Source organism: Anopheles coluzzii, chromosome 2 (assembly GCF_943734685.1).
Source record: "Anopheles coluzzii chromosome 2, AcolN3, whole genome shotgun sequence".
In the NCBI taxonomy this organism is placed as follows: Eukaryota; Metazoa; Arthropoda; class Insecta; order Diptera; family Culicidae; genus Anopheles; species Anopheles coluzzii.
Genome location: NC_064670.1, coordinates 94,366,934 through 94,391,401, shown reverse-complemented (window position 1 = coordinate 94,391,401; position 24,468 = coordinate 94,366,934). Strand labels below are relative to the sequence as shown.

The 24,468-nt window shown below is 41.3% G+C and overlaps 2 protein-coding genes across 6 annotated transcripts in view; one reads left to right on the top strand and one right to left on the bottom strand.

Moving 5' to 3' along the window:
• The window catches only part of LOC120953553 (protein encore), a 67,515-nt gene extending 64,938 nt beyond the window's left edge, over positions 1-2,577 (bottom strand). For 2 of the 5 annotated variants that reach the window (XM_040373607.2, XM_049607579.1), the window contains exon 1: positions 1,748-2,577. Coding sequence is in view for 1 of the 5 variants with exons in the window: in XM_040373611.2 (XP_040229545.2) it covers positions 1,748-1,753 (6 nt within the window). In the remaining 4 variants the exon portion in view is untranslated. The remainder of the gene's footprint in view (positions 1-1,747) is intronic. The other 3 variants (XM_049607578.1, XM_040373611.2, XM_049607577.1) reach the window with 2 other exon arrangements.
• LOC120952542 (cell surface glycoprotein 1) overlaps positions 1-24,468 on the top strand; it is a 106,535-nt gene that overhangs the window by 18,816 nt on the left and 63,251 nt on the right. The gene's annotated exons all lie outside the window — the stretch shown is intronic.

Below are 24,468 nucleotides of genomic sequence, written 5' to 3'. Positions count from 1 at the left end.
TTAGGCTTCAGTACAAATTATGATCATTTTTGTTATATTTTTTTTATTATTTATTATTTACCATGTATTATTCATCATTTTTACTATTGTTATTGTTTTATTTTTGTTATTATTTTTATTGTTTTATTTTGTTATATTTTTGTTTGGTTGTAAAATCAGTTGTTAATTTTTTGACAGAAAATAACTAACACCAATTAAAAAATACGGCATTGTTTATGCCTGAGAATATATTCGATATTAGAAGACTCCTTAGATGATCGTAGTATATTAATCACTTTCTCTTATATTAAAGATTTTTTTACGAGTTTTGATACAAATCGTTCATCAGTAAAATTAAGAAGTAAATTCGAAACTGCAAAAAGCACAGTTAAAAATGGATGAATTGATCATTCTTTACACCTAAGTTGCTCCTTATAGCCTAATTAGCCTAATTTATAAACAAAGCAAAAAAGCCGGTCTCGTAGTACAGTCGTCAACTCGTACGACTTAACAACATGCCCGTCATGGGTTCAATCCCCAAACAGACCGCGCCGCCATACGTAGGACTGACTATCCTGCTATGGGGGGGAATCAATTAGTCACTGAAAGCCAAGCCCACAAGTGGGTACAGGCAGGCAGGCCTTAACCGACATCGGTTGTTGAGCCAAAGAAGAAGAAGAAGAAGATAAACAAAGCAATAATATCCTGATTTTTTAACTCTTTAAACTAAAATAAGAAAACCATTACCAATCATTAAGAGAAAGCACAGAAGTAAAAAAAGATTAAAAGATACTAAAACGGAAAACTAACATAATAAAAAGCAGCTTACAGATTAAACGTATACCATCATCAAAAAGCACCACTTTCATAAAAAGTGAATTACAACTGCAGTAAAAAAGGGCCCAGAAAAGTACCCAACACAACCCAACAACATGCGTGCGTGGTATGTTTTAAAAGCAAACTTTTAATACTCAGGATTGAAATTTACTACCACGAACCCAACCAAGCCCTCAAGCTCAACCATCAAAAGCCACCACCCTGTGCCGCTGCGCTGCGTTGCTACACTAATTTTGTTTTACTTTCCAACGCACCTTGCCTGCCTGGTTTTGAACACACGCTTCAACCAGCCCTACAGCATCAGAGCCAAGCAAGAACGAAACCCGCACACAACAGCACACGCTGCCGATCGTCGATTGGTAAAAACTCCTCACGCTTCAGATAACGGACCGCGCTACAAACAACGACACGCATTTTTCAATACACAGCGACACAGAGATCCAACACAGCCTTGAGAGAGAGCACAGGGCGACGGGGACACACACAGCAACCAGCGACAAACGGAAAAAAACCATACACACACGCTTTGTTTGCTATCTTCTCCGTCCGGCGCGGTGGTGTGTCTTCCCTTTTCCCTTAGTGTACGAGAGGTGCAGGCAAGTGGATGGATACATGCGTGCGTGCGTGTTAGAGAACGGATTAGAAACTATAATGCGGTCAATACCAACAGCTTACGTTTGATGCGTGAGCGATAACGATGTATTTAATTGTTCAAGGAGGCAATTGTAGGCGTAATGAAATTAAATGTTATCAAATTTGGAGATATTTAGTGCCTCAAAAAAGAGCAACTAACACCACCTGCGCGCTCTTTCTATTTCTGTGTGCTGCCTGCTTGACAAGGGACATAATCAGCACGCAATTTGTTGCACATTTTTGTGCGTATGCACCTAGAAAATATACATTCCCTCAAACTCCCCCCCTCCCCGCTTACCTTCATAGGAGCAGTGACGATGGTGCCCGGTGCATCCACGGCGGATCACACAGAAAACAGGACGCGAATCAGCATCAAACACACACTCACGCACGCGAAAGGTTCCGATTTTTTCTGATCCGTTGCTTCCGTTGCTACTCCCCGGACTTTACCACCCGTGCACCCACCACAAGCACACCATTTGGGACCAGTGCTGCAGGGGTGTTGTTGGAAAGCAACAGAGTGGTAGAAAAATGCACCACGCGAAGAAGCACGGTGCACGGGGGAGAAGAAAAACAAACGCAACACCGGGGAACACACCGGAGCGCAGGAGGCAAGAGCGAGAGAGAGAGAGAGAGGGCGAGCGAACGAGCAGCGGGAACACTTTTGCACAAAACGCACACGATAGCCGCACGCTGCTAGCTGACCTGGCCGCGGAATCACGATTACGAAATCGTGCGTTTATCGTGCACGGGAGAGTTGGGTTTTTGGCTATCGCAAACTTTGACGCGGGATATTTTATCCTAGAAGCAAAGAGCTGCTCGCTGTGTTTTTCTTCACTTGCACCAAGATACATAGATAACTGGCGATTGATCCAGTTCCCCGCTGGTCGGGCAGGGTTTGACAGCCAGCTGCTGCTTTGACAGCACGGATTGCTCTGGGGCCCAGAGTGACCAGAAATACCGATTTATCTGTATTCCTACCGATTTTTTATATGCTTACCGAATATCACAGATATTTGATTTTTCAGTCGTGTAAGCTTAATCTATGACGCTTGGGATGCTGTTTCAAGGATCGCTATTAACATTTGTTACCCACTTTGGTACGCGTTCTCAACATTACTCCTGCCGAAAACCAAAAAAATAATCTGGCCACACTGTTTTTGACGTTAGAATGTCGCTGCATTTCCCTCATTTTCTCTACCCGTCCTTTACTCGCATTACAGTGCTCGCTTCGAAGTGAGCCCTCCTTCCTGGCTTCCTCTGATCAAACAAGTAGTGGTGAGAGCTCGGAATCGGACCTACCCGATTCTGATTCCATGTTCGGAATTAATTCCGAAGCCAATTCCGATGATCGAAACGATTTCGATTCCAGGATCGATTCTGTAGCCGATTCCGGAGTTGACTCCGGGGTCGATTCCGGAGTCAATTCCGGAGCCGATTCTAGAGCCGATTCCAGAGCTGACTCCAGATACGATCCCAGAGTTGACTCCGGAGCCGATTCCGGAGCTGACTGCGGAGCCGATTACCGAGTCGGCTCCGGAATCGATTCCGCGGTCAGAATCGGCTCCAGAATCGGAATTGAACTGGGAATCGCAATTTGCCCCAAAATTTACTACAACATTAGAATTTGCTCCGGAATTTGAATTACATCTTGAATTGAAACAAAAAGTTTTAGAAGTGAAATCAGTCCGGGAAGCTCCATGAGAAATTATCTTTTACAAGTAAACTATGGTTCGATTCCAGAAAAATGCTTAGCTAGCCGGAATCGTTTCCGACAAAAACTTCATTTTTCATATCACTACAACGAACCCTGTCTTTTCCACTTGCTTGTGTGACCCGGCGCTCTAGCACCAATCGAACACGACATCGAACATGAAAAATATATGGGATTTAACATGTTCGATTTGTTGGTTATCAAATCGAACATGTCAAATCCCATTTATTTTTCATGTTCGATGTCGTGTTCGATTGCTGCTAGAGCGCTGCCTGAATTGTGGATGTGTGAGTTACCCGGCGCTCTAGCACCAATCGAACACGACATCGAACATGACCGTAGCAATAGACGATGCGCAATCTCAGATTGCGCATATATTTATCTGTCAAACGGATCGGTTTGAAATATTTATCTGTCAAAAAATATTTATATATCTCGGACATATAATCTTGAAAATTTATGCGCAATCTTGGCGCAATCTGAAATTGTACGGAAATGACGTTTATAGCTCAGGGTTGGTTACGCGAAATGACATATGTTTTGATAAAACGAATATATGCGCAATCTGAGATTGCGCATCGTGTATTAATACGGTGAAAAATGTATGGGATTTGACATGTTTGTCTTATTTGTTTGTTTGTGTCTGACAGTGCACCTCCATATGATTATATGGGTTTGTTCGAGTCGGTTGTCGTGTTCGATTGGTGCCAGAGCGCAGCCTTATATTTTGCCAAGTCATCAATGGAGGTGTTCGTGTGTACGTGAAAACGCTGTGCTTTAAATTTTGCTAATTCAAACGCACGCCAGTAACGTCAGTAGAAATTTAAAAGTAGTGAGAAGAATATATTCCGTGCAGAAACGATGGCTTCAACTTGCGACAGAAAGCCCGGAAAGGTGTCCAGAGCAAGCAAACACCTTTTGTTAAAATACTGCAAGGAGTTGGAGCAAGAACGCGTCGCTCAAATGGTAGCTGAGCCAGTGGCATCGGGTAAGTTAAAAAAAATGATTACAAGCATCGTTCTAACATGCTTGATGATTTTTACCATTGCAGGAAGTCGTGCCAGTGACGTTGCGCCTGAATTAATCCTCCCGGCAGCTACGGAACATTCCGAACCGATGGGTATGTGGCAGCCATTATATGCTTAGTGGTTATGTGCTAATTTATGTTCGTTACTTTCAGACACCTGTGCACCGGTTTTGGAAGATTTCGAAGACTGCAGCGAAGAGGAAGAACGACCGACAAAATACGACGGAAGAACGACCTTTGGCTGCGCTCTGGCACCAATCGAACACGACATCCGACTCGAACAACCCCATATAATCAAATGGGGGTGCACTCTCAGACACAAACAAACAAACAAGACAAACATGTCAAATCCCATACATTTTTCATGTTCGATGTCGTGTTCGATTGGTGCTAGAGCGCCGGGTTTTTGATGAATCGTTAGCGGATGTTTCGTAGGAGGATGGTCTGCGACTGTGGGCCCTCGAAACAGGGCAAACCCACGAGGCGATGAATCGGCTGTTGCGCCACCTTAGAAAAAAGCCGGAGTTTGAGTCGTTGCCGAACGATGCGCGCACTTTCCTGAAGCCACTGGAAGATGCAGTTATATAAACAACGATAACGCAGATTGATGGTGGAGAGTTCTGGTACCAGGGTGTAGGAACTTGTTTGAAAAATTATTTCCGGTAAAGACTTAGTGGCTACAAAACTAAGTATTCTGTGAACTTGTGCTGCGGTATCTAATTTTTGTTAATATTCTAGAAACTTGCCTCCTATTGACGATGGATTTGTTATCGATTTTTGCTTCGATGGCTTACCGCTGTACCTGAACGACAGTAAACAGCTCTGGCCAATACTTATGAAAGTATTCAACATATCGAATATGCCCGTGATGCCGGTTGCATTATTTTTCGGACTATCAAAACCTGCATCAGTCGACCAGTATCTCGAAGATTTCGTTCAAGAAATGAACGAGCTACAAAAGAACGGTTTGATGATGCATGGTCGGCTCCTACTCGGTGAAAATTCGATGCATCATTGCCGATACACCGGCTCGTGCTTATATAAAGGGTGAGTTATTAATCTATAACATTCAAAGTTCAGCATTGATGTTGATGTTTATTATTTCGAAATTGTAGGTGTTAAATCGCGCATCTCTGTAAGCGGGTGCTTAAAGTGCACAATTACAACCAAAAAAAGTGATCATTCTTCACACGGGTTCTATCCATATGCGGCGTTTTCCCAGCCAAGAGACCATAATTCTTTTTGCAACGAACAATATCCGCTGCATCAAAAGTTTTTAACGGCACTATTCCGTCTGTATGGATTAAATATGATTTTAGATATTATAGTGTCAGATCGCCTGCACCTCATAGATGAAGGCGTTTTGGGTAGATTAATATTTCTTTGGACCAGCGTATTCCCCAGGCAGAAGTTTAGGCTGTCCAAATTGCAGCTGAAAATTGTGTCGGAACATCTGCTCCAAATCCATCTGCCTTCTGATTTCAGACGGCAGTTACGAAGCCTGAATCTGATTCAAGATAGGAAGGGCATTAAACTGAAATCATTTCTGCAGTTTGTGGGATTCGTTGTTCTCAAAGACAATTTGAGCGACGCTGTATACCAGCACTTCATGTTGCTGTATGTTGCGACAACATTTTTATCCACTGCATATCATAAAGACCGTTGGATGGATGCAGATAAATTGCTGCACCAGTTTGTGGCAGAATACAGTAGTCTTTATGGCCCAGAATTCGTAAACAGCAACGTACACAAACTGTTGCATGTTTACGAGGAGGTGTTTAGATTCGGTGAACTGGGCACTATGTCTTCCGAAGAGTGCGAAGAATATCTCCGCAATTTTAGGCAAACGGTGTTGCATAGCAAACGACACAGTTTGGCGCAGGCGGTGCAGCGTTTTGCCGAGCTGCAACGTATCAATTTTTCAAAAGAATGTATTTATCTTCGACTTCAGGACCGGCCAGTAAATCAGTCGGTAGATATACCGAATGCACCATACGTCTCGGGTTGTTTCTTAGAATCAATTTCCGGGATCAATGGTGTATGTTGCACGACGGAACTGTTCTGAGGTACGAATCAGCCTCCATAGAAGGGTGTGAAGTGATGATTCACGGGCATCGGTTTACACAGCAGTATCCCTTTTTTGTGAAGCCGTATTCGTCCTACGAGCTAAACATACACGCTGCAAATCTGATTCACATGAATACAAATGAAATGTGTTATGTTCCCAGCACCAGTATAATGTGCAAGGTTGCTGCTGTCGGAACCAATACTCAGGGAGAATATGTGTTCGTGCCTTTACCACATACATACCTCATACCGGCGAAAAAATAAAACATGCTGTTAACAATAACTTTGCCTTCCGTTATATTCTAAAAGGGTCGAATCATAGTAAGAAAATATTAAATTATGTTTTGAATTGGTACCAGTCTCCTGGTACAGTCGCGACAACTCGCGGCAACATACCCGTCATGGGTTCAAGCCCCAAATGGACCATGCCGCCATACGTGTAGCACTGACTATCCTGATATGGGGGAGAAAGGAGGAGGGTTTCACGAGCCGGTATCTAGCAGCTCGCGTCCTCTATCGCGCCCTGCAGGAAATTATGGGAAAACGTGGTGCTGCTGCTACGTGGCGGATTCCGATAGATACCCAAGTGCCACAAATCCACTAAACGACCACTAAACGGCTTCTAAACGACTCAAGTTCTCTACCTAAACGGAATATAGAAAGACTTCGTTTAGCAGACGGCAAACGACTCATGCATTCTAAAAATAGCGAAAAAGCTGGTGGCGCTCTCTGTTGGTGGGATACCCCAACCAGTTGAGCTTCATCGCTTTGAGGAGAGCTTTCTCATTTCCTCTGTACTGTTGTATGGTTTCGCATTGAAGTTATGCATCGCTAGAACTAGAACGGCGATACGATTGTTTAAATACTAAACTCCAACGGAAACCTTCAGCACTGAAGCAAGTGAGATTTGAGTAATGGTCGTTGGTGTCGATACCCACGTATCTGACCACACGACCATTCATTTAGATTTTTGCTCAGAAAGTTATAAGGCTATATAGGTCATGATAAGATGAAACTTGTCGAAACACATTGCAAGAAAAGGATAGCAATATAATGATGAGCTGTAATACGCCATCTATTGATCAAACCAATGAAGCTGTGGAGCTTTCATTTTTTTCTATGGATATTCAATTTTCCAGTCGTTTAAGCTTAATCTGTGGCGCTTGGGTATGGCCAATCGTTCCGTGTGGTACCAACGACCCAGGTTCTGCATCAGTGAATCCGGCGGAACATACTGTGGGGCATCGGTAGAAGGTAACCTAATTAATAATAATTCTAAGTACCTATTGAAAACCTGATCATTGTCTCACTATAAAAAACTACACTCACAAAACTCATCAATGAAACACTTATCACCATCACACCCCACACTATTCTTAATACCGTCCAATGTGTAATTTTCTCTTCTGATCTTAAACACATGAAGGATGAAGAAGTTCTTGACAATTTAAAAGATCCAAAAGTTACTCAAGTGCGTCGTTTTACTTGTAAAGTTAATAGTGAAATAATACCTGCCAATTCTCTCCTCCTCCGTATTGCTGCAACACGAGTCCCCTCTGTTATCCGCCTTGGCCCATTCCAAGTGATTCCCCGTACATATTATCCCAAACCCATGCTTTGTCTTAATTGTGCTCACTATGGTCATGAGATGCAAAACCTCACAAGTTTGCCACGATTGTGGTATTCCTGCCCATGGTGAATGCACAGCTCCACTAAAATGTGTTAATTGCAAAGGCAACCACAATTCTTTTGACAAATCCTGCCCATTTTATCGCAAAGAACAGGAAGTCATTAAATATAAAATTGATTACAACGTGTCTTTCTCTGAAGCACGAAAATACATAGATTCTCAACTATATAAACATTGCCTCATAACTGCTCTCTATCTCTTGGTCAAGTTGTGTCTCCCAATCCACAAACTAACGTTGCCCCTTTCACAGAGACAAAGAAATTGCCAATCTTAAAAAACAAAATGAAGAACTTTCGAAAAAAACCGAGGCCGGATATTTTGAATAAAATAAATAAAATAAGGGAAGGTAGGTAAAGACGGACACGTTAAGGGAAATGGTAAAAATCTAGGGACATGTAAGTGCAACGACCATGAAAATGTGCACACATTATCTTACACTCATGTTTTATCAGAAAATGTGTTGAAAGTTTTAAGTTTTCATCGATTTTTGCGTTTTTTTTCATGAATGAAAAACATGATTTTTTTCGTGCATTTTTTAAATGTTCGGGTAAGACGGACACCTGATACGGGAAAGATGGACACAATGAAGGGTAAGATGGACACCTGTAGAAAACGTTGAAAAGTGAAGAGTTTTACAGTATTTCAACAAATTCTATTGCTTTCCATGTCCTGGTACGTTTATAAACCAATTCTTGGCCTTTTGCAACAACGATTCATTCAGCCGTGGTTTTAGGAATTGTAAGCACCACTTCTAATAGATCGTAGAATGCAGCATTTAAAGCATTATTGAAATATCGCACACTTAAAGCTGAAGTTGCTCCAGCTTACAAAACAACAGTCTAGAACTTCCTTTATGGAAATTACTCCGCGAAAATACCACGACCCCAGTATGTTTTTGAGGGACTTGTTAATAGTTTAATCCATTTTCCACCATGTCAAAATTCAACATTTGATATTTGTAATCCCATAGAATTTCTCATCTATTTCTGAACGATTTCATACCATTGTTTCTTCTTTTTGTTAATTAAAGTTGTTCAAGTTGTGGCAAGCTATTGGTTCTCGTGATGTGCTTCACCAGAGTCGAGCGAGTAATAGCATAACGAATAGCTACTATTTTGACCGGTGTTTCATTTCTCGCTTATTTCAATACTTTTTCTAGTAGCTGATTGGTTTATAGCTTCGGAATACCCTTATTTTAGGTATTTGAAGAAATGTATTCATCACCAATTGAAGTAAGAAGTAAAATAAATCAATAAATTCGGTGTCCATCTTTCCCTACAACAAAGTGTCCGTCTTTCCCGCTTTGGTGTCAGAATGTTTAATCCACCAGAAAACAATATTTTGTATTGCTTTCACTCTCGTTCTTTCGCCAGTTTTTTCATTAATGATCACGACAACTCATTCATGTAATAAAATTTCCGAAAATATACACAATACAAGTTACAGAGCTTAAGATCCGCAGTAGTCAAATTAGATCCACAAGGGTGCGCAAGATTGAAAATTTGTTTTGTTCGTGGATTTAACCAATGTCGCATATATTACACGAAAAATGTTCTCAAATGTGTTGTTTTACCTTCAGTTTGGATTCTACATAGTTGATTTACTCGAAAATTACCTTTTCCATGCATTTATGAGAAGTGTCCATCTTACCCACAGTGTCCGTCTTTACCTACCTTCCCCTTACATGGTAAGCTACTATTTCTCAAAAAACAATCCCCGATGATTAATTTTGTCATAAGTTCATTGGGACCTCAGGGCTCCTCCCTATTGCTTGAACCGTCGATAGTAGTGCGGGTCTTGTTGTTTCAAACTCCAGAAATGGCAATATGACGTGGTCGATGTCATGGAATCCGTTACCATAGCTACATACATTTGAGTCGACGATCCCTACGCGTTGTAGATGTGCATTCATCGCATAGTGGTTTGACATGAGCAGTGGCGGATCTAACGGTAGGCGGACTAGGCGGTCGCCTGGGGCCCCGCCGATTAAGGGGCCCCGTAGATCGCTAGTTTATAGTATGCCGTATGTATTACTTGTATGCCTATGGACACAGTACTAGCGACAAGGGTCCCAGGAAGGATGGACGTTGGGGCCCCGAAGCTAGCAAATCGTTTGCACCCCCCCCCCCCCCCCAAATTAGAGCCTGTTCCATCTCCCTACTGCAAGTTCAGTGCCACTACCAACCCCCCTCTCCCCTTAAAACTCCATTTACCATCTACAGGGGGCCTCAACTCATTTTACTGCCTAGGGCCCCCAATACCCTTTATCCGCCACTGGACATGAGTCTTGATGTCATGTGAAGGAATCCACGAACTACCTATAGGCTTTGAAACCATGGACGTTGTGTCACCCTAGGAGAGATGGAGTAAAGAAATCCCCCGAGATCATCGGCATCCCACATGCTCTGCCAACGAGCCATACATAATTGCTATGGGATGTGGAGGAATTCGTGAGGCTGAATCGATCGTTCGAAGGAATCGCTCTCAGAAGCGCCTTCTTTGGCAAAGAGATCTGCCATCTCATTGCCAGGGATTCCGCAATGAGCAGGTAGCCAGACAAGCGATATTTGAAACTCTTTATTGAACAAAGAGCTTAGTGTTTGTAGATTTTTTTACAATAATCAGAGCTCATTATCGCCTAAACGGATTTCAAAGTTTCGACAGCACTGAGATTATCAGTGAATATATAATATTGATCCGGAGGACTCGCGTTTGTTAGAAGCAACGCGTAACATATGGCAGCCAACTCTGCGACAAATATTGCGCATGGATGTCTCAATTTGATGAAGGCTTGTTTGGTATTGTTTCTTGTTGGGATGGCCATACTTGTTCACAAAAATGCTGGGAACTGTCCTCCAGCGAAAATCATTTAGTATGTTCTTTGTTACCTCTTGCAAAGAGGAATCAGTTACCGAAAGGGTTACCACTAGGGTTAGCCTGTAACGATACAAAATCCTGATATATCTTCATGATTTTGAAATTAGAACCTGCCTCTTGTAAATATTTGAGACTATCAATCACTAGTGGATTAGATACTGTGGATCGAAGCAGAAGGCGAAGCGATAATAGTTCAAAACGTAGTTTTAGCAGCATCACTCCAGAAATCACTTCTAGGGACATTGAAAAGACTAATTATGAGTGGATTTCATACATCCAAGCGCAATTCAAAGACAACGATATTGTATACCCAAGTAACATTTTAAATCTTATCATAGTTTTAACATTGTTGTTACGGTTAGTCCATTAAGCCTCCTTTTTTCATTTGAATGTTTTGTATGACCTAATAAGAATATAATAAAACTCTCTTAAGACTGATAAGGCCCATCTACAGAACTCTGTTAAGACTACGTGTTAAAACCATTTCTTGACCTTTAAGATGTGAGGCGTAAATAAATTATCAAAATTACAGCTTTTTGCTATGGATATGTTCTTGAGATGGCAATGAAGCATTGAATATGAAATCATAATAATGGTTGATAATTATTCGAGAATTATGATGTTGTCTTCATTTTTTTCTGATTCTGAAATCGCTCGCGTATGAGCAGAAATCCATGCCAAGAAAATTTCACTGTTGAAATACCATGTAAAAATTTAAAAAAAATATCAAAGTGCCTTCATAGTAAGCTACTTTTTAGAATAAAAATAAATTTTTTTAAAAATGAATTTTATGAATTGGTTTATCTGCACATCAACATGGCTGACACATTTTGGATACACAAATCAACAATCTGATGCATTAAAATGGATTCCATTGGCTTAAGATCAAGAGGACTTTCTTGATCTCAAGTTCAGTCGATATGTAGGGCTGTATGTGTGTCTAAGATAGTTTTAAACAGCACATAGCTTTAGTAAGCACTTGTGGAGATTAACAAGTTTTAAGACTCTCCACGCACAGGTAGTGAACGAGATACGTGGATCCTGGTATATGCAAATCTACACAATCGTGGGTTTCTGAATTTGACAGTTCTTTGCACAAATTTTATTGATTTGATACAACATCAGTTAATAGCAATATGATTGAATAAAAACCACCCACTGCAAGCAAAAGAAACTTAAATACAGGTGTCCCCCGAGATACGACTGGGACCGAAAAAATGTCCCAAAGCAAGGCGTAAATCGAAATAGTCGTATGTCGAATATCTATGAATATAAAGTTTATAATCGAAATTGAAGAGTCGGAATCTATGATTTCGTATATTTTATTTAAAACAATATACGATAGTGTATTATTTTTCCTCCAAAAGCCGTTTACACAATATAGATACTCAAGATGGGGGAGTTGTGGAATTTGAGGAAATATGTTTGTATCGGTTATCTGCACAGAAATTCAAAAATATGTATCAATTTCGTCTCAATAACAATTTTTAACTGTCAAAATCAAAATCGTCGTATCTGCGAATCGTCGTAACTCGAGAGGGTCGTAACTCGGGGTACGCCTGTATATAATGGCTGAAAACCTCTTCTTCACGATTTGCGTTCATAGCGTATCTCAGTTACAGCCTTTATAGTTTGTTTCAAGTTCCCTTAAAGAACGTTTCAGAACGAAAAGAACTTGTCACCACTGAGAAAAAAATGTGCATCTTAGTCCTTCTTTGGCTTAGAATTCCAATTTTCAGATCAGCACTTCAGAAAAATCTTCATTTGTGTAACCGTTGAACCAAATCTAATCCATATCCTAGATAAAGTATGCATATTCTCGTGAGATGGAACTTCATTTTGCGCATTACCAACCCCCCACCCCCCCCCCCCCCCCCCCACCTCTCTTAACACTTCTGTCGCTTTCAATTCTTTTAACTTAGTTAAGCCGAGGTTAAATCGAAATTTATCCTACCGAAAACTACCGATAAAATTTTGATGCGCCTACCGAAAACCGCAAAAATAATCTGGCCACTCTGATACACCGTGACATTTGAAGTACTCAACTCTGGTGTAAACGCGCCTCAGTACGATGACAGCTACCCTACCCCTCGATAAAAATGCATCAAATCATTTTAAATTAACCGTTACATGATGTAAACGAAGAAAAAAAAGTAAATTTCATTCGAATTAAATAACTTATCAATTCTTACTGCATAAAAAGTTACTCGCAGCATAGCTGCTCTAAAAAAAATGCATGTAAAGATGTTTTGCTACAGGGTAAAACTAGAATATAGCATTTTTTATAATTTACTATTTAACTTTCAGTGGTGTTTTCTTTGTTCAAGTGCAAGTTATGGATGATTGATCTATCGGAACCTTCGTAGTGTATACAATTGACACGAGTTCTATGAATTTTCCACTGAAGATTGGCTATTGCAAAAAATCGATAATTGGTTCGGTTGATGGTTTTCATATAAATCCATCTTTATTCAAAGTCTTTTCATTTTCAATTTACTTATTCATGATGAGCTCTCCAACAAAGGCTCAAATGTTTGTGCTATAAATGATCGATTCGTTGAATTGCCCTTTGATCTTCCCATTTCTATTGCTCCTTTTTGGTTTCTCATCTGGAGCGGTATAATTAAACCAAAAACTCAATACTAGCAGCTTCTACACGATCGTTCCACTGTCTAGCCACCAGTCATAATATATTATCACTGAACTTGTTCAAGTCGCGATCCTGTCTGGGAATTTCGGGCGATCAATCCTTTTACGACTTTCCACGCCTTTCCCGGGCCGGGTGTTACCGATTCCAGACGCAACTTCATTAAACCCGTCCCATGTTCGTTAATTCCCGCTTCTAGTTTGGGGTTTTTTTTATAGTTTTGCCGTCTGTCTGTCTGCTGAAATATGACTACAGACGGCTAAAAATAACTGCAAAGAATACGCAGAAAAAGCAATATCATTTCTCACCTGAATTTCTAGTCGCTCTACGCATGGCGATCATTAGCTGTAGCGATGCATCAAAGATCAAGTTTTTTTTTCTTTCTGCTTGTTACCTATTCTATGCCCACGCAGTCGGTCAAAAGTGAACGGACAAAGGAGACACCTCAAGTACCAAACACTAAGAACCATTAAAGTCGTCTAGACCGCAGATCTTCTTTATCTCTGCTTTGTTCTGCTCGGTGCTCCCCGTTCTACCTAGCACCCCCAAACGAATAGGTATAGGACTCTCTTTTCGGCTGTCCCACTTCCTGCAGACTGGTCAAACCAGCCGTTGAACTTCAGACATGCACTTCAAATGCCCTTGCGTCTCGATCACCTATTATATCACTGTATCCTATTATCTAAAGTTCTCAGACATTCCCAGACACGCACACTGGGGGGACGGTGCGGTGTCTATGAAATCTTCTAAAGCCCCATTATTCTCCAGGAAAGGTGACCCTTTCAAAAATGAACGCGAAACAGCGGATAGAGTCAACTGCCATCTCCCGTGGTTCGGTCGTCTAGCACGCGATTCACTCCTACCATGCATGCTCCAGCATTCTCCAGGAAGTCTGGAGGACGTCCTCCTTCGCTCCACACTTTATGGCCCTTGTTGCGCACCCTGATCGATGATCGTTCCGCCAGTTTTGGGGCTCGCGAAACATTTGGTGAACCATTGGACGGTTGGACGCACGTTGCATGTGTGGCAGAGGCTTCTCTTTCGTTGCGTTTGTATCTTTGCTAGTTTTTGTTTTTGCCTTTTTGCCTACACCCCAATAGGAGCAACCCAGCCGACACCGGCACACTGTCGGCACACGTTCGTTTGGCGTTGCTCCGCGACTTTTTAAGATCTCCCAAACACAAAGCTTGCAGTTATGAGTGGGTTTAGTGGAGATCAAACAAAAAAAAATCGACCAAACGGGAGAGAACGAACAACAAAACAAAACGAAAACGCTCCTATACACTGCTACCACGAAGATGCCAGCATTGTAGACGAATTCGTTGCTTCCAACCGGGCTAATCACAAGCCACAGTTGTGTCTTTGAAGACTGCCTTCGGTTTCGCTTTTCGCTTAGGCGAACTGCGGTCGGTGCAGTTTTGAGCCCCGACGCCACGGAGACTGAGGGCAATAATTTTGTGCAATAAAAACGGAAACCGCAAAGACCCCTTTTGGACCGTTTGCTGATGCTGCTGCTGCTGCTGCTGCTTCCGCTGCTGTTCATCGGTTTTCGGTACTGGTCAATTATTTTGTTCGATTTTCGATTATGATTTTTAAGAAGAGGCACGTTTTAATAACCATTGGTTGATTAGCAAAATAATGAGGTATTTTATTAGCTCGCCCTAGGCCGGTTTTAATTGTGTGTTTAGAAATGTTCACATCGAGCCTTCGGCGTTTGTTTTATGTATGCTTGGTTTTTAATAACATGTTTTTATGCTTTCTAGATAAAGCAAATCCTTCTTTCTTGATGAGGTTTCTTAATGAGACAAGTTATTTTTTAATAGCTGTCGTTATAAATTAGTAAATTCCCCAATTTTGAGTGCTTATTATTCTTATTTATTAAGAAATAATAGTTTTTGGTTTGTAAAGACTTCGTGATCTCTTAAACTCATCGCTACCTTTTCATATACCTTCACTAAAAAAGTATCTAAACGGTTTGTTTAAATAGTACAAAAATAAAACTGTTTTAAAATCTGAATCAATTGCATTGGGAACTTAATTCTAATCTCACATAAATTGTTCAATCTTCTAGTAAAATCATTATTCTAGTTATGATTTTATGTTGTTTGTTGTTTCTGAAGTATTGGACACTTTTTTGTGAATAATATGTTAAACTTTTGTAAATCAACTTTATAATCTAAACCTAACCAACAATTAAGTTAAAAAATACTTTATATGGAATAGTGAAGGTAAAAATGAATCTAAGAAGAGATTCGAATCTTTGAATCCCAATCCCAATCTCAAAGTCATATAGCGTCCCAAGCGCCACAAATTAAGCTTAAACGACTGGAAAATTAAATATCCATAGAAAAAAAACGATAGCTCCATAGCTTCATTGGTTCGTCCAATAGACGGCGTATTACAACTCATCATCAAAATTGGAATAAGAGGTCATTCTGTTTTACTCCAATTCTTTTAACTTTGCAGTACTTACATCATGATTAGTACAGGTCCCCGAGATATGCGGACCTTTATTCAATATCCAATCAAATAATTAATTTAGTGACTATAAATGCTTCCCATTAAATGCTACATCACACGAACATTTGCTATATTTGGACTTAAAACTGCGTGATTCGACTTCCGAAATTAGAGATACGTAGTTTCTCTCGACCCCCATTAATAGCGTATCTCGGAGAGAGCCTCTTATTACAATCGCAATCGCAATCAGAATCTCAATCGAATCCCAATCGAATCGCAATCCGATTCCCAATCGAATCGCAATCCAAAATCCCAATCAGGATCCCAATCGAATCCCAAACGAATCCTAATCCCAATCAAATCGCAAACGAATCCCAATCCCAATCGAATCGCAGTCAAATCCCAATCGCAAAGGAATCTTTTAGGGATTCAAATCCTACAAACGGGATCCAAACCGATTGAATCGTTCTAGGGATTGAATCTTCGAATCTTCCGAAGCCCGAATCTCCCAACATTAATATGGAACATTAATGGCCCGAATAAAATCTATCAAGTTAATTATGTATTAATACAATTGAAAAACGATACACTCGTGAAGCTTGATCAATGAACACAAGATCACAAAATACAAGATCACCAAACACCTCCGGGAATGGTGGTTTGAAAAATCGGGAATGATCGAAAGGCAATGATCAATAAGTGACAAACCAGGCGACTCCATCTTACAACGTGCCAACTTTCTTGTTGATATAACGAAATTTATGATTCAATTGTGGATCAAAGCATAGCAAATAATGTAAGGAAAATTGTTTTAATAACTTGCATAAAACATGAATAATGTTTATGTTTATTTGATTTGTGTAGTAAATAAGGTATCACGTTAAAAACTAAAAGCAATTTATTATAAAGAATGCGATAGCAACACATTAAAACTCATTCTATTTTTAGCTTGTCGTTGGTTTCCACTCCAAACCTGCAGCCCTTTGCATTCTGCTTCACCCTCGTCTTGCCAAATTTCCCAATTACATATCTACATCCAGCTCACAAACGCACACCGTTTGCCGCTTCAGTGTTTGTGTGTGCCCGACGATCCGAATTCCCCAAAAAAAGAAAACAAACCACGATCGGTTTAAATTTTGGCAGGGCAACGTATCTGTCTGTGTGTTTGTGTGTGTCTGGGTATCCAACCAACCAGCCAACTCCAAACCAAACGGGACGGGACGGTGCAGCGAAACGTTGCATCAACTTCGCCCACTTAAAGTCAAAACGGTCCGCTGGCACAGTCCCACACCCCAAGTCCTCAGTCGTTCGTGAATAGATTTCTATTCTTTCCTTTCTTTCGGCAATTCGTAGCAATCTTTTTTTTTTTGGATACCACTTCCGTCCCCAACTCCTCCCCACTCTTACACAGTCTCGTCATTCCTCTAAGACTCTAAGCAAAATAGGTTTACTCTTTCGCGCGCAGTTTGTTCTCGAGTCCCTGTCCCGCTCTCGCTATCTCGGGCCTTATTTTTGTCTTTGAAAAATTGGTCTCTACTGACATTGCAACCCCGCTTGCTGCGATCGTTTTATGCCCATAAACTTTATGACTGTTAAGATCTCTCTTCCACAACCAACCAAACACACATACACCCAAACAAAAAACACACTGCCAAACGTCCTCCAAACGTCTGGATCTTGCGTCACTCTGGTTGCACCCAACCAACCCATTCCCCTCACCAAAAACCTAATCCCTAAGCTTCGGCTTGCCCCATCGGACGCGCGCCGCGCCAGTGAATTCGTTCTGCAGTTTTTCTGCAGCTTTATGCCACTCGATCCACTTCCCGTTTGCGTATGCGCATGCAACTCGCGGGTCCGGGTCCGTTTGTGTTGCGTTTGGAATGGTTTGCTACTGCTGCTTCTCCTGCTTCTTCTTCTTCTTCCTGCGATCCTCGTGCTGGAGCGTTTAATTTAAAACATTTTTTGGTTTGATCGTGCATCGGTCAAGGTTACACCGGTGCGCGCTCTCGTGGCTCAAGGTTTGCGTTCGCTGCGCTTTGTGCATGCAGCGCGCATTTTGGGCTGCTTTGGGGTGGGGAGGGATGGGGTTCCAATCCGAAGAAGGCAAAGACGTGGGCCCGCTTGTCTGTTAGTTTACAGCGATAGAAAACCCCAACCGGGAGCGAACGATCGTGGCGGACGGGTGGAAGACGTTTGGGGGAAATATTTTAGCACAAAAGGATTACAACGAAAAATCTCTTCCTCCCCCTTGACCACACGAAGGAAGTGTCGATGAGAAGGAAACGAACGTCAAGGTTTTTTTGTTGAGGGGAATGATTTTTTGCACTCGAGCGGGACTGTGAGGAAGCGAGGGTGAAGTGCATCGATTTCTCATCGCACGCTACATTGTCGTGTGGAAGAGCAGGAAAATAGTGAGAATATAAATACAACACAGATAGAGAGAGAGAGAGAGAGGTAGAAGGAAGGAATAATCAAAAATACCAACATAGAGCTAAGGTAAAAAGAGCCCAAAACCAGCATGAGATGCAATCTTTAGCAAAGATCAAAATGCTAAATCACACCGACACACCGAGATCGAGTTAATGAATAAATTTGGTGTTGAAAGTTGAATTTGTGGCAGCGATCGTTTACGATTTGTGAAAATTTATTTTCGGTCATTTTTAGTTCAGGTTGAATAACAGTTTTAACGTAATGTAAAGTATTAGATGTATTATAATTTTATATGCTTTTACGAATGAGAATTTTCCTTAAAATGTGATGCGAATTTGCCATTTACAAACAAAAATAATATTAAACCAGAAGATAAAGTGATAAGGTGACCTTCACCGTCGTCATTTACAAACTGATGTTAAAAACTTTTGTCTTGCGGAATCTATGCAACCATCTTTCCGCCTGCAAAACACTGCACCAGCCTAGCCGACGCAAGGTTGAAGGTTGCCAGCGCAAATACCACTACTTCTCCCGTGTGCTGTTGTGTGCGTGGAACGCCAAATTTTATTGCAACTCTACCACCCTACCCTCTCTACAACAACTCCATCTCATGGTGCATGGTGCAATGTCACCGTTTTTTTTGTGTGTGTGAATTTCGTTAGTTGATCACCATCGCATCGTTGCCTGTGACTTTGGCATTGACCACAATCGTGGCGGCGAGGTGATGGCTTTTTTGCTTTTTTGCTCTGCCTCTCACATTTGCTTCTCTAAAACATTGTTTTGTGTTGCACTCGGGCCACCAGCTAGGAAATGAAGCCGGCAATCAAAACGAATCTGGCTGCAGACTGGCAATGATTTCCGGTAGCGAAGGGAATTGCACGGATTTGTGGTGGCATTGTTTTCCCGTGGCTGCCGACTGCATCGTATATGCGTCAGCCGTTTTAGTGGTTATGCTTTGTATTCTTACTCTTTTTGTTATTTTTACAGATTAAAGAGAAGATTGACATTTAACATTTCCTTCTAAAATCTTCATGGTGAACACTGTTCGATCCTCTGGTAGACTCCAGAGTAACGTGCCACACATTGGAGGAAATGATCATCCGGGAAGACACCATTTCTGTACGATCCTCAGCAGAGATGGATTGGGCACTACGCAAAAGTAAGTTCCGAAAAAAGGGTCGCACCCCCTACTCACAGCTAGAAGAATTGAGAAGCATTCTTCTCTCTAGTTTAGAATTCCTCATACAACTTCTTGCTCGACGCTTGAGAAAGGCCTACATTCGTGTGACAGCTTAGGGCCTCCACTCGTGTTAATCCTCCACTGAGTCCTCAGAGTTGAGAGTAGAGCATTGTATGAAAATGATATTTCACATGCATCGCGACAATTTCATCACTAGGGGAGAATATAACGGTCTATCACGATGTAAAGACGGCTGATTTTTGCTTCAGAAATTTAAAATTTACACTGCGGTAGGCCGATTGCTGATATTACTCAGATTGCGGTTGTTTATACTTGAGTCTAAAATCTGGTTAAGAGTAAACTTCCTTTCAGTGTTTCCAGTTTCCTCCATGTTCGAAGTCTGTTATTCAAATAAGAGAAACTAACAATCGCCCAAAATTCAACACCATTTTTTATGCGATATTTCACCATTACTCAGAAAGGTTCCTAAGTGCCTATTCTACTGTTTTTATTACCTTTCTTCTTTTGCTCTTCCAAAGTCAAACCTCTAGCTCGTACGGTTTGATATCCAATTCCTGGAGAGAGAAGGTTTTATTGACTACAAAACAAAACTCATCCGAAAGTAATTATAAAAACCATAATGCAAGCATCAATTTCGTATCTGCCTAGGCTAGAGCTAATGATCCTAGAACAACCTTCCTAGAAATAGATACCTAAATGATTGTAGCTCAAAGGGAACGCTCATAACGGTACCGCTAGGTTAGGCTAGCTTTTGCCGTTAGGTTAGGGTTTCGAAATCATTTTCATAGTTCTTAGGATTGGAATTAAAATTGGAATGTTACCATGCCCTAACGGTTGTATCAGTTTTCACTCCATAACTGTAAACTTCACATTGCAACGATCTTCAGGGACAAAAGATCAAGTTATATACATAACGTACAATGTAAACAACCCAAACAAACACATTAAACTATACAAATTGATTGCATTATTCACAACACATTAATCCTTTGTTTTTATCCTGACCCATCCCACGCCCACGGTGCAATGACCTTCGCAGTAATGCAAAAGACTTTTTATTCCCAAGGTGCATTATGAGCTCGAACACTTTACGAGCAGTGCGTCCGTCCGGTTAAAGTATTCTATTCGCGCAACAATTTCACGACAGCGACAACGAAGCGCCGGCATACCTGCCAGCCTGCCCGTCCAATATCTACTGCACTTTGGGCCCGCGCACCTTCTGACAAAGTTTGATGACCATCCTTGGAGTGGAGTTTTATTTTCGCCTCAAGAAGCTACTCCCAACCCCTCACTCTGTTTCCACATCGGCCCTTCCCTCCGGTGCTCCCTGCAGACTGGGCTTTGGGCTTTTATTTTAATTATATTCACCGTCCGTTTGCTCCATCGGGTTCGATTTTGTCCACCCGATGGCAAGCGATGCAGTTAATGCGAACTGCAAATACTGCAAATGCCCCAAGATTACGCTACGCTACGATACGTTTGTTTGTGTGTGTGCCAGTTTTACGATGCGATTACCACATTCGCGTTAATGAGCTGCAACAAACCCACATGGCTTCATTTTTATAGTAGTAAACAATCCCGCGCTGTGTACGATTGATTGTTACAGCGTGGTTGTGTTCTTGGCGTACCTAAACCGGGTAGCTCGGCACAATCCCAAAATGGGACACACCGTCAGGGAAGGAATGTGGGTGACCGTAGGTCAATGACTTGATCGCTGGATGTATGCGTGTGTGTACACGAGAAGACACACCGTACAAGTATATCGCACATCCTGCCGGCGACACGGTTTGCCGCCACAAATGCTTTCAATGGATGCATTTGGGGCGTTTTTGTTGCGCTTTTTTTTACGTAAAACGACAAAAAACATACGACCATACGCAGATAGATCGACGGGCGTGTGTGAGATGGTGACTGCACAAAGGCCACGGTGCGGATTGGCTGCAAAGTGTTGGTGCTCGATGTCACCGTACCCGAAATGCAGTGTCAGATGCACGTAAAAGCGCAAGAGCATTCGTTCGACGGCCAGCGGGTAAAGGTGATTTATTTTTATTTCGACATTTATGATCTCATACATTGGAGCGATACCATTGGGGTTTGTGCAGGGATGAGGTGGAGGATGAAAGTGAAGGACGAAAGCGAATGACAGATATTCCAGCACATTTGGTTATATCTTTGACATCTTAAGGCGCACTTCGACTGGGCCGTGGTGGTAGCAAGTGCAACAGCGAACATTGCAGTAAAGCGAGATAAAGAAAATAGCTCCGGAACGATGTCTTCCGTTATTTAAGAAGTATAAGATCAAGTAAGATCTTTATTTAGAGCAATTTCGGACTACTTATAACATTAACTATTTTTTTATGTTTATAGTTGCTTGAAATAACTATTAACAATATATATTTCTTCACTGGAATTGAAGTTTTGATATCGTGTTACCAGTTATTCTACAACTTTGATTTTCATTTATTTTGTTAATATTGTGTGCTTTTTATAGAAAACAGTAATGTTGTTATAGACTAGAAAGTAATCGAAAAGCTATTATCAACCTACCAGCTTTTTGCTAAAACCTATCATGATACCAAACAAATAGTAAATTAATCAATCTTGAATTCTTGAGACAATGATAAGAAGCTGATCATAAGTACACAAGAGAGTAAATGAATCGAATAAAGAAATCAGAATGGCTACACAACAAGTAAATCATAAAGATAAAATTGTAAGTTAAAACTCATGAAAAGCGACTTTAAACGTGTTAAATAAACAATCTATAATTGGCATCTATTGCCTACATTGTAATAATATTTACATTTTATCAAGCAGAATAAAGACATTTTAACGATGATGATTATTATTAAAAACGGATATAACAAGAATTGTCATTAAAAGATTTAATTACATCTCCGTTACGCTGCACCACTGCGTCCTACACCTCGTGCACCTGCATTGATCCATCACTCAGTTGGATCGAATGTCATCGCGTACTTAAAACACCTGGACACAGAACAAAAAAAACGAAAGAAAAAGACAACACAATTATCCCGTTCTTCTCACGTGCACTAAACGGGCTAAAAAAGGAACATAAATCCCCTTACACCCCGTGAAACACCTGAGAGATATTCGGGATCACTCACCGGTAGGTCATTGACATGGTACAAGCCTGTGGCAAATGGAGTTACTTTTGCCAAGGTGTCACAAAACCTTGCCACTAATAACCTCCAGAAAAAAGACGATGAAGAGAGAGAGAGAGAGAGAGAGAGAGAGAGAGAAACAGAGAAGGATAAAAACAACACTCCATCGCAACAACATAAGCTCATGTTATCACCCACCAACGCGTGGTACGATCACCACAAACCAAGCTCACATGGAGCTCGCGCAGAAGGTGAGTGGGTCCTGTAGATTGATAAATTCAATTCACCCTTGTGTTGGTTGTTGTAGCGACTACAACTTCACCGCTAATTCTTCATCCGCGGATGCTTACAACGTTTCTTGAGTCTTGTCTGATCCAAATATGACCATCGCAACCATCGGCCAGAAATGTGTGATGAAGTCCGCTACGAAGCGTCTTTCGTGTGTCGTACGCTGCGCGGTATAGGGCATGAACGCCTACGCGTCAACGTGTCGCGATCGCGATTTCGTCTCCTTTTGTTCGACTTCGTCACCTTTCGCAACCGGCAGTTCAGATTATCGTAAACGAGTTTTCGAGGTTCGTTATTTTAAAGTCCCGAGTGCGCAGAGTATTACGCTTAAGGACGCTGCGCAATGGACGGCGTTGATTTTGGAAGCGAGATAAAGCTCCGGTGTAGCAGCAGCAGCAGTGTCTTAAGGTGTCACCGTACTTGTGCTGATGCTTATCGATGTTGAGTTGTTGTGTACTGGTATTACACTTGTAAAATACAACCATTCCTCTCATGTTCTTTTACTGTGTTTATTTCAAGTAATATTGGTATTTTAATTGCTTTTAACGATACTTATTTTTCAATGACATCAGGACAAATTCTCGTCTCCTTCGGAGCCCATTACCACTGGCGCTCGGTTCTGCATCGACTGCCTTACAAATTAGCTGTTAATTAGCGATCTTCAGCAATCGTCTCCAGCTGGACGCGAACCAAACTGTGATAAAATCTACCCCGGTAGGTCTATCACTCTCGATGCTCACGACATAGCAAAAAAATAATCCTTCAGCACATAGCACCCATCCCAGGACCGATGCACTTCTCCCACCCTACCCTTCGGCGTGTGCATCAATTGCCAACAGGTTAACCCAACACCGAAAAAGAAATATTCTACCCTCACCAACAGCACCACGGCTGTGTCCATCATCTCGTCAGTGCGTGAGAAGTGGTTGACCTCCGCGAAGTGCAACATTGGCGCTCGCACACACACACACACACTCAGGCACACCGAAATGAAGTTTGCATGCAAATTAGTCGTCGATGCAAAATCACGCCCGCTTTCCCATCTTTCTGCCGCGTTCTGCTGCGTTTGGCTGGATTTGTTTCGCATCTTCCTCTGCGGTGACCTTCCACCAAGCGTGGCGTAAATGCGAATGTGGTCGTTAAGCGTGGATGGGTGCGATGGCCCATACGGGCCACGGAGATGGAAATGATTAGTGATTTGTAATTATGTTATATTTAGCCAAGCTTTGCAGGCACAGGTTGTGCAAGAAAAGGGAAATAAAGGACGAAAGGAATATACTTTAAGCTTTTCTGTTTTGGAATGATTATCTTAGTGCTTGTGTTTTTGTTTTTGCTAATTTATAGTTGAATTTTTAGAACCATTTTTTGTATCTTTTAAATTTAAATATCATCAATTAGAAATTTATTTATTTTTTCTAATTTTCGGTTAATGTGTCTTTCATTGTAGTTCATTTTTTCCATTTTCAATTTAAACTTTGACATTTCATTTAGTG